General features: G+C 39.6%; 1 protein-coding gene across 3 annotated transcripts in view; it reads right to left on the bottom strand.

The window, feature by feature from the left end:
- The window catches only part of inpp4b (inositol polyphosphate-4-phosphatase type II B), a 158,742-nt gene that overhangs the window by 54,607 nt on the left and 87,567 nt on the right, over positions 1-16,568 (bottom strand). For all 3 annotated transcript variants that reach the window (XM_074686802.1, XM_074686793.1, XM_074686810.1), the window contains 3 exons: positions 13,822-13,933; positions 10,027-10,099; positions 4,954-5,101 (listed from right to left, as the gene is read on the bottom strand). In XM_074686802.1, coding sequence (XP_074542903.1) covers positions 4,954-5,101; positions 10,027-10,099; positions 13,822-13,933 — 333 coding nt within the window. The remainder of the gene's footprint in view (positions 1-4,953; positions 5,102-10,026; positions 10,100-13,821; positions 13,934-16,568) is intronic.

The raw sequence follows: 16,568 nt of genomic DNA, 5'->3' as shown, positions 1-16,568 counted from the left end.
TATAGTTGTTTTGAGGGCTCCACCTTCACCAAAACATCCACCTGTTGAGACTAAGTGGGTTTTTTTTCAAACCAAACCAACTGGCTGTAAAAACAAATGTAACATCACATATGAGATCATTTTTTTCTTTTTTTCCCCTCATCATTACGTTCACACTAGTTTTATACAAAAGTGCAGCTGACAACAACTGCAAGCAGAGAGGCACCACATGCTGAGCTAGTCTGCCAACACACTCTGCAGGTGGTTGTAAGTAAGTTATGTTTATGGTGGAATTAGAGGCAGAAAGCTCCTTCTTGAAGCAAGGCAACTGTAATTATTTTAACAAGACCAGGAATAAAGGTTTAGGTTATTTAAAGGAAGTAATATCTTTACTTCAGATATATAAATAGTGCCTGATACTGATCTCAATGATGAAGGGATTTCAACTGAAAGCCGAGATAGATCATGTATATTCAAAAGGCATGCAAGCTCAAAGTCACAGAAACAAAGTTAACTTTATTGTAAATAAAAGGGGCTAAAATGGTAACTTTAAAAGTGATAAAGTAAAATAAAGCATAACTTCTTTAAAAGAAAACAAAATATGCAGGTGAGAAAAAGTACACGATTATAACTGATCCATGCTAATTTAAGCTTTGGGCTGAATAAAGTAACTAAACCAAGAGATTTATACTGTAAAGACCACGTCAGTGAGGTAATGTTTTCTTCCAGTTATGAGTAGGTTCATCTCATATTTTAATCAAAACTCAATCACATTAAATGTTTCCAGTGGGCTCACTTCAGCTCAAGTATCTCCTAATACAATAAATGAGTCATTCTGACCACTCAAGAGGGAATGTTCTCTAATTTTATGGTTTATATCACTGAATTTACTTGGAGCTTGATGGTCATACGGCTCTTTGAGTAATGTGACAATTTCCACTCATCTTTCTCTCTCTCTGGGTATTGCTGAGTTGCTGGGATTTCATAGAGTGAAGCCACACTGATTATTGTCCTCTAAGAGGTCAGTGATTTTGTGTCTGCATGGCTAGAGTAAAGGTCAGAGTGGATGGGTTCTGCGCCTGTAATAGATAATGGATTAAATAATAGAGAAATCTATCTGCTGCTTGATGACTGTGATTAGGCAGAGGGATTGTGAACAGAGATATACTATTACTTCCTTCATCAGTGGACTATTGTCTATTAAGAGCAAAGGTGTCACTAAAGAAATTTGTGGGTATTGGGTCACTTTGTGCTCCCAGAAAATTGAGTGCCGTTGGTTTTAAACCCAATAGCTGGCATTGGAACTCGAGGGGTTTAAAAAACATCTTAAATAAGAAATTATCCAAGAGTTTAAATGATGAAAAACAGATTTTGTGGGTATTTTATGATAATAGAAAATAGTACAATGCATGACAGTCTAAAACAACCCAACATGTGTTTTATATTGAATAACTTCTTAGCTCTCAAACTGGGCAAAATAGCTGGTTTTGCCCCTTGTCAAACATAAAAGATAACAGACATGACAGCTCTCCTAAAGTGAAGCCAAAACTCTTAAAGCACCTCCTCATGAATGGCTGCTGTCCCATCTTCTCCATTGTAACAAATGGAAAATTAATCAAACTTAAAACACAAAACATTCAATCAAACACATTTTTCGCAAACATTCTTTGTGTCACTGAAGTATTTCCTTTTCATCTGAGAATTCTAATTAGTTGTTAGATGGGGACTACAGAGCGGTGCAGTGGTTAGTGCTGTTGCCCCATAACAAGAAGGTTTCTGGTTGGATTCCCTTGATAGACAGGTGTCTTTCCGTGTGGGGTTTGCATGGTTCTCTTAGGTAACTCTGGCTTTCTTCCACAGTTGGAAACATGTTTTTCAGTTGAATTTGAAACTCTAGATTGCCCAGTAGGTGTGAGTGTGTGAATGCATGGTTGTCTCCACGTGTTAGCCCTGTGATTGGACTGTGACATCTGCCCTGAGGCTCAAGCAGCCCAGTAGCTTCACTGCTCACCAGGACAGAGTTTTGGCTTCATTTTCTTACAGTGTGGAAACTGGTGGAACATTATCCATATTGTTATTAAGTGAAATGAACTTAATTGTTCATTTAAGTGATAATACATCATTATCTGAAGGTCTCTACGGATGTTATTTTCATTTGGAGGTTTGCTAGTTCATATTTGTGTAGTCATTTATCCTGAGTATGACACACCTAAGAACCTAATGGGCAGAAAATTTAGCAGCACAGTACATTCAATTGACTTAGACAGTTGACTTTAACAAGAGAATAAATCTTTTACTTGTCATGTGAGCAACTTCGTTTTATGTTATGTTCCAGTGAAACTACAATTATAATCACTGAAGCCTTCATGTAAAGGCTCCATAATCACACATGAGAGCACTGTGAAACAATAAAGCTGTCCTCTCACAACATATGTTGCTCATTCTAAAGAAAATCAAACAGCTTCATCCAACAAACCAAGTCATTAACATTGTCACTGAATGTACAAAACAACAGTGATGTCAAAATGTCACCTGTGTGATCTCCATACACAATCACAGCTTGTTTATTAACGGGGAAAGAAAGGGAACATGATTTTTCTTTTCACTAATGAGAAAGCAGACAGCTCTTAATGAATGGGGTTTAATCGACACCCACACACTGACACTCAGCGACACACGTTAATTATCTTTACACACACATACACATAAAATCAAACACACACACAGACACACACACACAGGGAGTCAAAGCATCTTAACCACAGACACAAAGAAAAATCTGACATCTCTGTCTTCGATTAAAACATGTCTGCAGACATCAAAAGCTAACAAACACAGCAAGGAAGATAATCTTAGAGGAAAGCAGCAAACTAAACCACCCACCACCCACCATCCGCTGTCCCCTACACTCCCAACTTTTCAGCTTCAACTGAATCATTAAAAACATGGAGCTTGCACCACAGTAAGACTGTAGGAGAGAATGTGCTAAATGTAGAAGCAGCTTTGAAAAGACAACATTTAAAGAGGATTATAGGAGAAGTGCTGGAGATATAGAACGCATGCCTTTTAATAAACAAACAGTGTGTATGCTAGTCATGGTTGAGCGCTGGCTGTGTGAGCACGGGCTGTATTAAACAGATAAAGAATTTTATGGATATTCTATAATTGTCTCCTAAATTTAGCTGTGGTTTAGATGATCAGTTGGCACTGCAGATCCTTTTCGTTAAATGAGAAGGTTGAGAGGACACGTGGGAAAAATAGGGCAGGATTTTTCAGGATTCTACTGTTTAAAAGGTGAACTGACAGCACAGTTTGTCTAGTCAATCAATCAGTGGCGTCTGAGTGATTCTTTCCTTTGTGGCAGGGTTAGGAGTGCATGTGTGTGTGTGTAGCATTTTTTCCGCATGTAAATATGTCCTTGAACTCTCACAGTGATTACAAATCAAACTCTCTCCTCCCCCCACCACCAAGTTCATCCCAGCCTTTGATTGCTTCATTCTGTACCTTTCCTTGTATCAAGACGAGCAGGAAATCTGCCTCCAAGCCTGTTAGTGTGTGAATACGTGCTTTTGTGTGGTATGTATGAGAAGGGGTTTCCAGGGACAACAGGGCAGCTGAGTAATGATCTGCTTCGACAAACACTGGTGGGGCCGAGGGGAGGGGGCTCTTTGATCTAATTACAGGAACAAACTCACAGACTGTTGAACATCACCTGCTTCTGACCTTGCCTCCACCTGTTCTCATTCCCTTACAGCATCAACTGGACAGATGTTTAACAGCTTTCTTTCATTTATAGAGATTTATTTATTTACAAAGAGAAAGTCTTCAACAGAAAACAATCACATCAAAGATCATTTTAAAGCTTTGGAGGGAGAATTTTAGAATCTAAAAGATACGCTGCTCAGTATAATGTAATGGAAGAAGGCTGTTCTGCAAAGGAACAAATTTTACTTTGACCTATCATTGTTCAACAAACAACCTGTACTGTGGGCAAAACTCATTCAAACAAAAATTAATCAAGATCTGGGTGTAAATAAGTCAATAGTTAACTACTTCTTTAAACTTCTTTTCTCAAACAGAAAAAAAAGGTTTCTGAACAACTTTTTTTGGTAATTCGTTTCAAAAACTATCTCTATTTATCCCTTTCTGTCATTCTTTTTTCCACTTTAATTTACTTTTAGTAATCATTTCATTCATTTACTGTGACTCCCCTTTCTTGAATTTCATTATTTCTTTCTTTTCTACCATTTCTCCTTCTTTATTCCTTTCTTTAAATTTCCTTGTTTCTTCCCTTCTTCATTTATCTACTCACTCACCTTCTATCTTCCTTTGTTTTGTCCTTTTTGTTCTTCTCACTTTTTTCTACTCTCTTCTGGTCGACAATACTCAACACTAACTCCTTTCATCATTTAATTGAAAATGTTATTAATTTGTTCGATTTAGTGTGTCAGTGGGAAGAAATACTCAGGTATTGCAGTTGAAGTCCCATATGTAACCTCGGGTGTTGCCAAAAACTTATAACCGAAGTCCTGAGGATTTAAACTTTTTATAATATCTAATAACTCTCCAAAGTTTTCGACTGATTCAGCAGTAGAAGCAGGATGTTCCAGGAGAGCTCTCTCAGTGCTACATGAGAGGATGGGTGGAAGGTGTGCTGGAGCGAGGGTTTGAAAGAGACAATGTTTGCCGTTTTCTGGATCCATGGACTTTGGAGCTTCTTTTGAAGTGTTAAACAGATCTGAATAATTCACTTCTCTACAAATACAGGCGGATCTTTAAAATAATCATTTACATCGGAACTGGGTCGTGAAAGACTGTCTAGAAACTTCATACTTATAACTGGGATTTCTGCTTTGAACTTTTGATTGTTTGCCTTCTACAGGTTCAATGGTGCCAGCATAAAGGGGAAACCATCTTTCTGATGCAATGAGAAAGCTGGTGGTGATATTCAGGTGTGATTTCAGAGTGACTTGCCTGCTCGTGTCCTCCTGAACATACAGAGACAGCAGCTGCTTGGGGATGCTAAAGGATAACGTGCACTCCTCCATTTGTTCCCGCACCAGCATCCACTTGCTGTCCACTGTTTGAAATCTGTACACCTTGCATATTGGGTTCTTGAACACTAAAAAAAAGGAAGGACAAAGACAGAGGTATATTGAACTTTCTGACACAGCAGGAAATGCATCACAGTCTCACCAGTTAGTGTTAACTTCACAAGTTTTACAAAGTGAGAACAGCTGATCTGAAATAACTTTGACAGCTCCAAACCTCAAGGACAGACAGAAACTCATCAAAACTCACGAGGTATGAAGCCAAAATAAAATTCTATAATCAATAAGTGTGTCTGCTGCAGATAAGGTGTTGCAAATTTGTGAGGCCTTCTCTCTATTTACCTCAGCAGAAACACTGCTGAGTAGAAGACAGTCTGAAATAGAGTCCTTGTCCTGTTCATCTTTGCCTTATTATTTCCTCCATTTCCATTTTAATTGCTTGTTTATTGTATTACAGTACGACTGAGACTTTAGAATACTTAAAACTTTGCTTGCTAACTACAACACCCAGCTTCCCCATTTAAACCCATTCAAATCCGGAACCATCTTCATCATTTTGCTGAGAGTGGCTAATAGCAGCAAATCGAAAGCCTGGAAAGGGAAAACAGCTCTAATGCTCTTATCTGCATGCTTGCAGCAAAGGGCAAGAAAGCTGTGTGCCTTTCACTTTGCCCCCGTCCCTTCTAGAGTTGCAGTCAGAAAAGAAGTCACTCAATAAGCCAGAGCTTAAGCACCAGGGGTGGAACACTGACAATCTTGCTTGAGGCAGTAAAACATGCGTAGCATTGGCAAAATATTTCCTGCTAGGAGGAACACTTGCATACAGAGGACAGTCCTGGTACTGATTCCTCCACACTGTGCTGCAAAGTGGTCTGACCCCAGGTTGTCCTCTCTGAATGTCAACTGCCTAAATGTTGGTGTCATTAATCTTTCTGAAGCAAGCCTGTGTTTCAGTTCACCAGGGTGCCTCAAAGCAGGCACACAACAGATAAACAAATCCCCACCATACTAACTACACTCAGCATCGTTGGAAGCCAAATAATACAAACCAGTTAACCTGTCAACAAAGTTTAGTTTGCTCACTGATGTGGGCAGATGAGCATCTTTGTCACATGTTCCAAATTGCTCTGGTTCAACAACCTGGACATAGTCCTAAAACCTTTGACTTAACCTGATGACTTAACAAGAAAATCTATTAAATACTTTATGATGCTAGGATTGATATTGAAATTGATGACTGCTTAGGTTAGGCCTTGAGATAATATGACCCCAGAAAGGATTTTTAATTGAAAGCAGGTATACGTATTGAAAACTGGTTTCTGTAAAGAAATCTACTAGAAATGGTTTGATCCATCAACATCATTAGCCTTTATGCTTTATGATTCCCTTACTTTTCCCTTATGTCAACTTTACGCAATGGGCCATATGTCACTCACTCTTGTCAGTCAGCTGTTTCTGAGACAATGGTAGAGTGATCGAAGCAGTCAAAAGTTGAAAAGGACGCTAACAATGCACAGTGCAATTTTTTCAATGCTGTGATGTCACAACACCACTTAGATGTTAAAACATTTGTCAAAGCACATCAAATACCAAGAGTGTCATGTTATATCTATTACCTCCACCAAGGAGGTTATGTTTTTGGGAGAGTTTGTTTGTCTGTGAAAAACACAACTCAAAAAGTTACAACAGATCTTGATGAAATTTTCAGGAAATGTTCAAAATGGGATAAGGAAGAACTGATCAATTTTCAAAGGTGATCCAGATCACTGTCTGGATCCAGGACTTTTTTAAAGGATTCCTTTTCATTGTAAGATAGGGCCATTTTCACCACATGTGTATGTAGCTCCACGATAGATAGTTGGATTGCCACCATAATTTCTGACAGATGTAATAGTATAATCCAGATCCTGGCAATATTCTGGATATTGAGATCTGGAATTTGGAATATGTACGGGGTCATCATAATTTTCAACACTGTCAGGTAAGAAATTATTGTACAAACCTGCAACTTACACCAAATTGTAGCAGACAGTCTGCTGAAAGGGAGTATAACATTAAGGTATAGGACTAAAGTGTTGGTGACAATCACAATATGCTTGGCGGAGGTCTGCGCTCTCTGAGTGCTTTTCTAGTTTACTTCTAAACTCAGTAAAATGTTGTTGACATAGAGAAGCCACTTTTTGTACACAGAAAATTCACAGGAGGAATTGTGAAAGGAACCAATAAAAAATCGAATCGATAAGTGGAATTAAAAAAAGCAATAGTATCAATATAATCTTATCAATAGGCATCCCTAATTCAAAGTAATGTGATCATATTTTCAGAAATTGTTTGCATGGGGGCAGAAAGTCAAATGGAAGACAAATTAAATGGGGAGTGAGACACACTTGCAGAAGAAAAAGTTACAGACCCAACCTGTTGCCCACTTACACCTCCAAAAGAGAAGTGGATTAACCCCTCATCTCCCCCCTGCCACCACACTGATCTGACCGCCAATCAGACACCTCAGTTTCCCTCCTCGACACCTCTTAGGGAAATGACTTCTCAATACGTGCTGTGCGTGGGCTCCCCCATCTCCCTGCTCTCTCTGCATGCTCATTTTGAAAGATAATAAAAGTGGAGGAGCAAATTGCATTACTCAATCTGGCAGGGTCTGCAGGGAGGATATTGTTTTGACGGGCTGCAGATGTGCACCTGCAAACGTGACTGCAGTTCACTAGCTAATCACAGCCGAAACAGTAAGCAACAATGACAACAGGCGTGGGGCTGCTGGGGAGTTTAGGGAGACGTGGGGAATCTGGATGAAAGAGAAAATAGAAATGGAACAAATGAATGCTTGGGATGAAAAAAGAGAAACTAGTTTCCTGAGCCCCCTCTGCACAAGGACTGTGAAGTTTCAACACAACGGGAGTCGTGACCTTTTTCAAGTCTATCATTCTCTTTCTGTCTGCACATCTTTCCTTTTTTTATACCAACTGTTCAGTTCCTCTGCCTGAGAGGTAGCCAGCTTTCTGTGTTGTTACTAAATTAGTCTCACACAGCTAGCATGGCATCTTGTCTTGTGTTCACTTAGTCAACAAAGAAGTGACAGGGTTTCACCTCGTTGTCAGTTACCTCCCACTGCTGTGTCTGGCTGACAGAACAACAGAGAAGCGTTATTTAATAGAAGCAGGATGTATTAATTTTTCAATATTGTTTCCGCGTAAATGCTTCAAACTTTGTCAGTGGAAAAGAAAAGATTATCAAGGGCAGTCAATTGTTGATCTTTTACCAATCATCCCTGAGAGACTTCTGGATAATGGAGCATGTTACCATGTGCCAATCAGCACAATGCTGTCTGACAATTATCTGTCATCTGTGAGATCACAACTTGAGTTTTTTTTTTACAGAAGCAAATCTCGCAAAACGCTACTCAAAAAAACGACTGCATGAAAAGTTAAATGTCCTAACAGGATGGTTTAACTTTTATTTTATTTCTTTAAACTAATACTAAATCAAACCATCTTAAAAGTTCCACATTATGCAAAAATCACTTTATTAAGTCTTTTAGGGAAATTTGTGTGTCTTTGGATTTCCTCCTAGCCCACAAATTGTGATATTTAATGACAAAACCTGTACTTAGTAGTGCTTGTGAATGTAAAATCCTGACCTAAAACGAGCTGTTTGGATTTTGGGGATTTGCCAATGTCAGCGATTCCCTTTTTTGACCAATCAGAAGCAAGTCTGATCTGACTGGTCCAATAGAGCAGATACCCCTGCACCTCCTCCCCGCCCACTTCCCTTCCCTGCTGCTAGAAAGAAATCTCTCCGGCAGCAGGGAGGAGAACGCTGAAGTCAAAGGGCCATCACTGCTTTGTTTTTGGCTGTAAACAGCCACATAGTTCCATGCACAAGCTGCCCATCACGGAAGAAGACAAGACTAAGTGGCTAGAGTTCATTTATCAAGGAAATGTGCCAGCTACATTCAGTAAAACTGCGCATGTGTGTGCTAGTCACTTCACAGCCGACTGCTTTCCAACTTTGGACAGTACAACAGAGGGCTAGCGAATAGACTGGTCCTGAATCCAGGCACGTTACCAACCATCTGCCAACATACCTCAGACCCTGGAAATGTGAGTATTTTAAATGCTGTGTACTGTGGAGCAGATGTAAGAGCTTTTCCTCAGTGCCCCTCTTGTCTCCGTGTTAGCTTCAGGATGCTAACTGTAGCTGTGGTTAGCCTGTTGTTTTAGCCTGTAATGTTACGGTAAACAAGGTTTGTTGTTATGCACTCGGAGCTTGGTAGTCATGGATGTGACGTCGCTCTCAGTGACCGGGAAGAGCGGGGTGGTATCAGTGGTGGCTCATTTACATATGAAGGTCACACCCACTAAATCAGACCGTTCTGAACAGAGGGGCTATGAGAGCCTGGAAAATATGCTGCTGTGCTTGATTTATTGGCTTTTTGGACCAAATCATGTTACTACCATTTCATGAAGACATCAATGATCCATATTAAACTGCAGAAAAGGAGCATAATATGGGACCTTTAATGATTATTATTTTAAACAGAATATTGAGGACATATTTTAATTGATTTTACCTTCTTTTATTCTTGATCTTATTGTTTCAAAATGGCATGTTGTATTCACAATGTTTCCCTTATGACATATTTCTGTCACTGCGGTTGATGTTACTTTTTAGGGGCTTTAGATAGCTCTGGAAAGAACCTTGCATTGCTTTTTGTATGAATGGTATTTAAAAATGAAACCTACCTCTCCATTATAAAACCTATGTTACAGTGTTACTGGTCAACATTTTTTTTTTAATTTGCCAGTGCCAGTGCACCTTTTTATGTTCTCTTACCCATCAGTAACCTGTTTGGTGTGTGTTGATAAATTAACTGCATCAAAAAAGAAGAGTGACATGACTTTCTTCCTTTATTTGTGTAATACCACTATTCAGTGATATGGCGATGCAAGTTAAATCATACATGTGTTCAGGCTATATATCTTACCTGGCCCTGTCAGTGGGCTATTTCCTCTGTCGATGGTGGCATGATGGGATGCAGACTCACAGACCATGGGACACTGGAAAAATAAACATAGAAGGGGAGGAAACCAAAAAAGAGGTTATCTTCACATTAGATTTGTCTCATGAAACACAAAAATTGATGAGTATGTGTACAGTGTACAGTGTACTTGAACTTAATGAATCTGAGTTACCCTGGGGATTACCACACCCAGAAGTAAACAATATATTATCTCACTGCTAAGTAATAGTCTAGTGAAGAAAATAACAAGTTATCACAAAGTGTCAGAAGCAAAATACACCAGTGTGTCTTTAGACATAATCTAATGCTTGAATTGTTAATGATCGATTAGGAATTTCATTTCTGGAATAAACGGTGTAACTTTAACAATATTAATAATATACTGGAAAAAACAGATTGTATACCCATGAAATGTATAGACAAATACCACATCCAAAATCACAAAAACAAGCTGCTGTACACAGCTCTATTCTAAATTAAAAGACGAGAGCAGTGCCTTCACTGCAATCAGTGATGTCACAGCAGGTATCAGCTGAAGGAAAACACCTGCTGTGAAAACACTGTTTGAGGTTGGCAATTTATAACATCAACTGCTCTCTTGCTACAGTAAAGCTTTTTTTATTGTGCTTAACAACCACGTCACCAAAACTCGTGGCATTATAAACAAACAGGGACATTATTCCACTGTCAGAGTATTCTAAATAATAAAAAAAAAACACTTTTAACCTGGGGACAGCTTGGAAGATGGGATTTAACCTAGTGTATACAGTGTGTTTTATCAGGTGGTTATTTCAAATACACCATGATAAAACAGACAATTAACACAAACACTCATACATACTGTATATTGAATTTGGATAGTATTCAGTGCCCCACACCCTTCGTAAATTTTGCCATGCTAGTCTTGATTTACATTCTCAAAAAAAAAAGTGAAGCAGCAGACAACTTAGGCTTTAACTTCAAATAAATACTTTTTTTCCATTGGGGAAAAAGCTCTTGGTTTTATAAAGATAAAAAAAACAATTTCATTTCTACCTGATGCCTGAAAATGTTGCAAGCGAAAGTATGTTGCCTGCTGGTTTTAGCTGCCAATGCTAGCTAGCAAACTAACCTCACTTTGGCTCCTGTTTCTGATTGATTTTGGTTTTTTGCATTGAGAACCTTAAAATCTGTGTTAAAACATATTCAAGAAATTTACATTGATTATATCACGTTAAAAACTGAAACGAAACCTCTGTTTCCCCAGCAAACCCTCATCTTGTGTTCTGCTAGCTTGTAAGAGATAGAAAAAATCCAGCTGGGAATTTAGTTTCTTTTAAAGTTAGTAATTTGGTTGTTACTTCCACCTTTGTTTCTCAAACTACAAAGAAAGCTAGCCTATATGGAAAGCTAATGTCTATTTTTAATTTTCATTACACTGGTTGGGTTATCTTTTAACACAAAAGCTATGAGACAGAGTTGCTAATGTTAGCCTTAAACCCTGGCAACACCCCAAACAAACTTAAACATACTGGATACACAAGAAGTTACATTGTTTTTTTTTGTTTGTTTGTTTTTTTTAATAAAATACTTGTTCTTTTATTTATTTTTTACTAAGCACTAAATTCCTAAAGCAAATGGTATGCAGATATGATAGTGTAGGTAAAGCACAGCATTTAAGTCAGTCCTCCTTACACTCATACCCATGTGATTTAAAAAGGCTGAAAATACTTGCACAAATCTCTGAAGCTTTCCCATGTTAACTTGATGCTTTGCATTTTTAATGCTGCATCTTTGGGTGTAATAGTATAAAGCTGTCAAGTGAATTTAACCATTATAGTGTAAATCTGTCTAAACTTTACTACTCAAAAATCCTGAATAGGTCCATGTCAAAATGATGTGTCTGCTCATCCTTTGATACCGAATACCTTCAACGCCTTTTGGTGCATTAACTCTGGGATTCCTCTTCAAAGCAAAACTGACAGCTAACCATCCATTTCACATGCTGTATGTCAGCTCTGTCCTGTCTGATGAACCATTTAACACAGTCAGACAGCCAGACCTGTCCCCCAGAACAGGACTTTAATGACTGCTAGGAACAATCCTTCAACTTCCCCTGGTTTAAAAAATGATGCTGAATCAACCAGACATCAAAGCAATACTAAGGCTTATCACAAATACTCCAAAATAAAATCTGTCAGGTGAACAGAAAAAGTCAGATCTGGAAATTTCACAGAGTCTGCAAGAAAGATGTCTGAAAAGGAAAAGTATTAACAATGAGACAAAGGGCACAGCTGTGAAAGGAGTCCCATTGTTATGGTTGTCATCGGGCAGCATGTGTTTGATGGCTCTTTGATGACTAAAATATGCAAAGAGATCAGATCAAAGGTGACCGCACTCCCTTTCTTGTTTCACATGACTGTCTTTGCAGGGTCAGAGGCGTGTTCATGAAATAGCATGATCAAACAAGTGCCTCCTTCTTCCCCAACAGAAACATCCTCACAGGAGGGAAAGACACACACAAACACACACACACACACACACACACACACACACACACACATACACACACACACACACACACACACACACACACACACACACACACACACACACACACACACACACACACACACACACACACACACACACACACACACAATGAAGGTACACTGAACAAGAACTTTCCATCTTGTGAGTCTGGAGTGTCAAGTGAGCTCTCCCTAATGTTTGTCACATGCCTTCCCTCTTTCCTCCCCTCATCTTCTGAAAAGAGAAACAACACACATGGGGAAATGTGCTGTGACAACACTCACACCCATACCCCCTCACACACACATACACACACACAAGGCAACACATTCATCAAGGCGACATGGGCAGATTGTCAGTGACACTTTGGAGCCTAGCAGGGAACCTCCCTGCACCAGCAACAAGGGTGGGCAGAAGCAAAAGTCAGTCAGCCATGCAGAAGCCCTTGGTCAATTATATAAGACAGTGATTCATGCACACACAAATACACACAATACACACACATACACGCACACAACAGCAAATCAAAAGAAGGCAAGGACTCCAAGTCTCCTTGCTGCCTTGCAGAGCTGCGTTGTGGTTGGAGAATGTTCCCTTTTACAGATCAGACACATCATTAAAGGCCCTTTTTCACTTTTTAATACCCCGACTCTGACTGCACATCACAAATTCATTTGACAAATGCTCAACAAATCTCGCTCCAAAAGGAAGACTACAGAAAATCAAGTGAAATCAAAATACGTACAACTTCATTTCTGGTGTGCTGGCAACCCATTTAGATGACACAATCCTCAGTTTTATTGTCAAAGTCTGAAGGAAAGAACAGTGTCTTCCTCGTTCTCTCCCATGATTCTGTGAGTCACTGCAGAGCCGAGCTAAGCAGTATGTATTGTGTGAGATTAGAGTGGAGAAGTGGGTGCCAGCATCATGAAGGAAGTATCATCCACTTGGTCATTCTCAGGAAAGGTTGCAGGTCTGGCGACACAATCTGGAGTCAAGTGAATATAAGTCAGTATGCTAATGTGCGTTTAATCTTTCCTCTATATGGCAGAGAGACAAGGCAAATGTGCTCAGGGACACAGACATTACGCACATACACGTCCTTTAAATCCCCATTAGGGTTTACTGAAGTTTACTTAATCTCATTGGAGGACTTGAGCACTGCCAGTCTAATCCCAGCATTAGCGGCAGGCACTTAAAGCATGGAGACTCCTGCTTTGTCCCCTCCCCTCTGACTCACTATTTTACCTTCTGTGACTGAATATCAGTGGTGATGTGTTCTAGGTCGACCTCCTCCATCTCCCCCATCTTCAGACGACTCACCACCACTGTTCCCGCCGTGCACACACCATCAGATGACCTAAAGGGAGACAGGAAGAGAGTTAGAGTTTTAGCTTCTTCATAATCTGCTGGATAAAAGTCTGCGCTTCGCTCCCTCTCTTTCTATCAGCCTGAAAAAGATTCACTTCTGTGTTTGGTTCCTCCAACTCCCCAAACTTAATAAGCTTATTTCAAAGCTTGAGCAGGTTGTGAAATCATAAAAGTTGTTTGGATAAAAAGTGGAATCAGGAAGTAGATGGCTGCACTTTAGCAGCATCTTTTTCAAACAGATATCGCAAAGGAGTTAGCGTGCAGAATAAAGCAGGGCTGTCTCTAGAGGGAAGGTTGATGCAAGTGTTCGAATGCCCGTCTAATAACCCAGACTATTTGTCCTGACAGACGCAAAATTGATACTCGAGTTTTCATATATCAGGGAGCCCAACCAATCACTTTCCCAATCATGGAGCCATGATTAAGGAGCTGATAGAAAATCCATAGTATTGGCAGCAGGACAGACGCTAGCAAATGAAGAAAAATGGTCTCTCGGCTGCACGCAAGCAAGATGATCACCTTAACAGACACATCCCTAATGTGCTCAGTTTCACTCCAGCTGGGGAAAATATTGAATGTTGTGTGCCAAGTGAATGGTCTTCGGAGACAGAGAAGGGGGAAAGGATGACACACCCCTGACTGAGGAGGAGAAAATGCAAGGATGGTGAGAGGATGGCAGAGAGGATGTTTTCAAGGCCAATCCATCTTGGTCAGACACCAGGGAGGAAATCTAATCGCACCCAGGAGGGAGGAGGAAAGGGAAAAGGAGTAGCAGAGGAGAAGTAGGAAGGATTGTGAGGTACTAGAGGATGAGAGAAGAGGACTTGGGTTGGGGAAAAAAGGTCTCTGCAGTGGGACACTGGGAGTGTCAGTTAGCGCTTAATGTCTTACAGCAGTCCCTGAGCAGAGAAAATAACATTGGTTGCTTTATAAATCTAATCATTGTCCCTTGCCAGACACCTGTCTCAGTGTTTACTCATCGTTCTGTTTCCCCCCCCATTCCTCATTCCTTGTCTCTCGCTCTCTCTCCTTCTGTTTCCCTGAGCAGCACAGAGGACTGAGGCGCAGTAAAAGAAAGTCACCCTGACTTTGAACAAACAGTGTGTACTGACAGTGGCCCGTACATAATCGAGGAAATGGAGATTAACATGCACCACATTCAGCGATAGTCCTCCCTGGGCAAACCTTAGGGGTTACTGTGGCCCTACACTCTTTAGATTGCTCTGCCTCAATCCACTAATGAAAGTCTCCTTTAAAACAGAGGGAGACTTTGTTGGAATTGTTTTAAGATAATTGGTTTATGCCTTTGAGAGATTTATTGTGATTTCTTTTTGAGTTTTATTTTTTGTGTTTGCAAATCAGCAGCTGTTCCACAATCTCTACACTTAATGATGTGAGAGGAAAGGAAGTCTTTAGTAGCTCTTGGTGTGGTTGGAGTCAAATTTAAGATCAAACCGCTGGTTTAAGGCGGAGATTCTGTTAGAATCAAGCAGAGGTGTAACAATCAAACTTACTTTCAAGAAGGCCATGACCATACCTTAAGGTGCAAAGTTTGCACCAAAAAATAAATCAAAATGAGTCACTTTGTGACTTCTTCTGTGTATTATTGGTTGGCTCATGCAGAAATAAGATTTGCTGTAACTAGCATGTTATAATGTCCCAACCATAAACTGTATAAAAGAGTGGACAGTGTGGCTTCTCCATTTATCATTGTATGGTTTTGAGGCCAAAATACCCCCATCACAGACACAGCCATTGTAGCAGTTGTGCAGCCAGAGTCTGCACAATAGAGACTGTGAGGGATTCTAGGAGAATCTGAGTGTGGAGTGGAGCTGGGTGACAAAAATTATATATATTTTTTTTCTTTTGAGAGTCTTATCACTTGTTGACTCTATCTTACGACATATTTTACAATCCACGAAAAAAAATACATGAGAACGGCAGCTGTCAATCATCGTTAGATGTCACATAAAGCCTCGTTTTTAACCTCGTATAACTAATGAAAACAAACTTTTCAGAAAAAAAGAGGACTTGAATACAAGACAACCAAATGATATCTTCAAATCACCACAACAATCTGACACAAGAAACATTTCTACAAGGTGGATACATTTTTTAAAGATTGACCACATCCCATCTGGAATGGCAGGAGAGATTGATTTTTTAACCTATACTGCAGCCAGCCACCAGGGGGAGCAGCTTTTGTGGAGACCTCGCTTTGAGCCGAGCAAGAAGACGTCCATTTTTTTTTACAGTCTGTGGTCCCAACTTAAATACTATCATTCCAGAAATGACATTTTCAGTCTGATTCACTCTTTTTTAATGGAGATTTTTTTTTTCAGAGTTGGCTCTCACGCCTGTTTTCTACCACATGTAAACAACTGAGAGTAGCTGCCATTAACTCTCATTGATCTTCTAACAGCATCACAGAGATCTGTAAAAGGATGAGGCAAAATTATCATTTTATAATTTAAGTACACTAAGTGCTGAATAACAAGAGGGCAGTGAAATATATGTAAATTTAACCATACTCTTATCATTCTTACAGTGCAAATGACAAAATCTCAGTTTGCGGTAAACAAAAGTTAAAAATATATCAAAGTCAACAAATTTCATTATCAATC

Source organism: Halichoeres trimaculatus, unplaced genomic scaffold (genome assembly GCF_033239565.1).
Source record: "Halichoeres trimaculatus isolate MK-OKI-2021-1 unplaced genomic scaffold, fHalTri1.1 fHalTri1_scaffold_2, whole genome shotgun sequence".
Taxonomy (NCBI): domain Eukaryota; kingdom Metazoa; phylum Chordata; class Actinopteri; order Labriformes; family Labridae; genus Halichoeres; species Halichoeres trimaculatus.
This window is presented reverse-complemented; position numbering and strand designations above follow the sequence as displayed.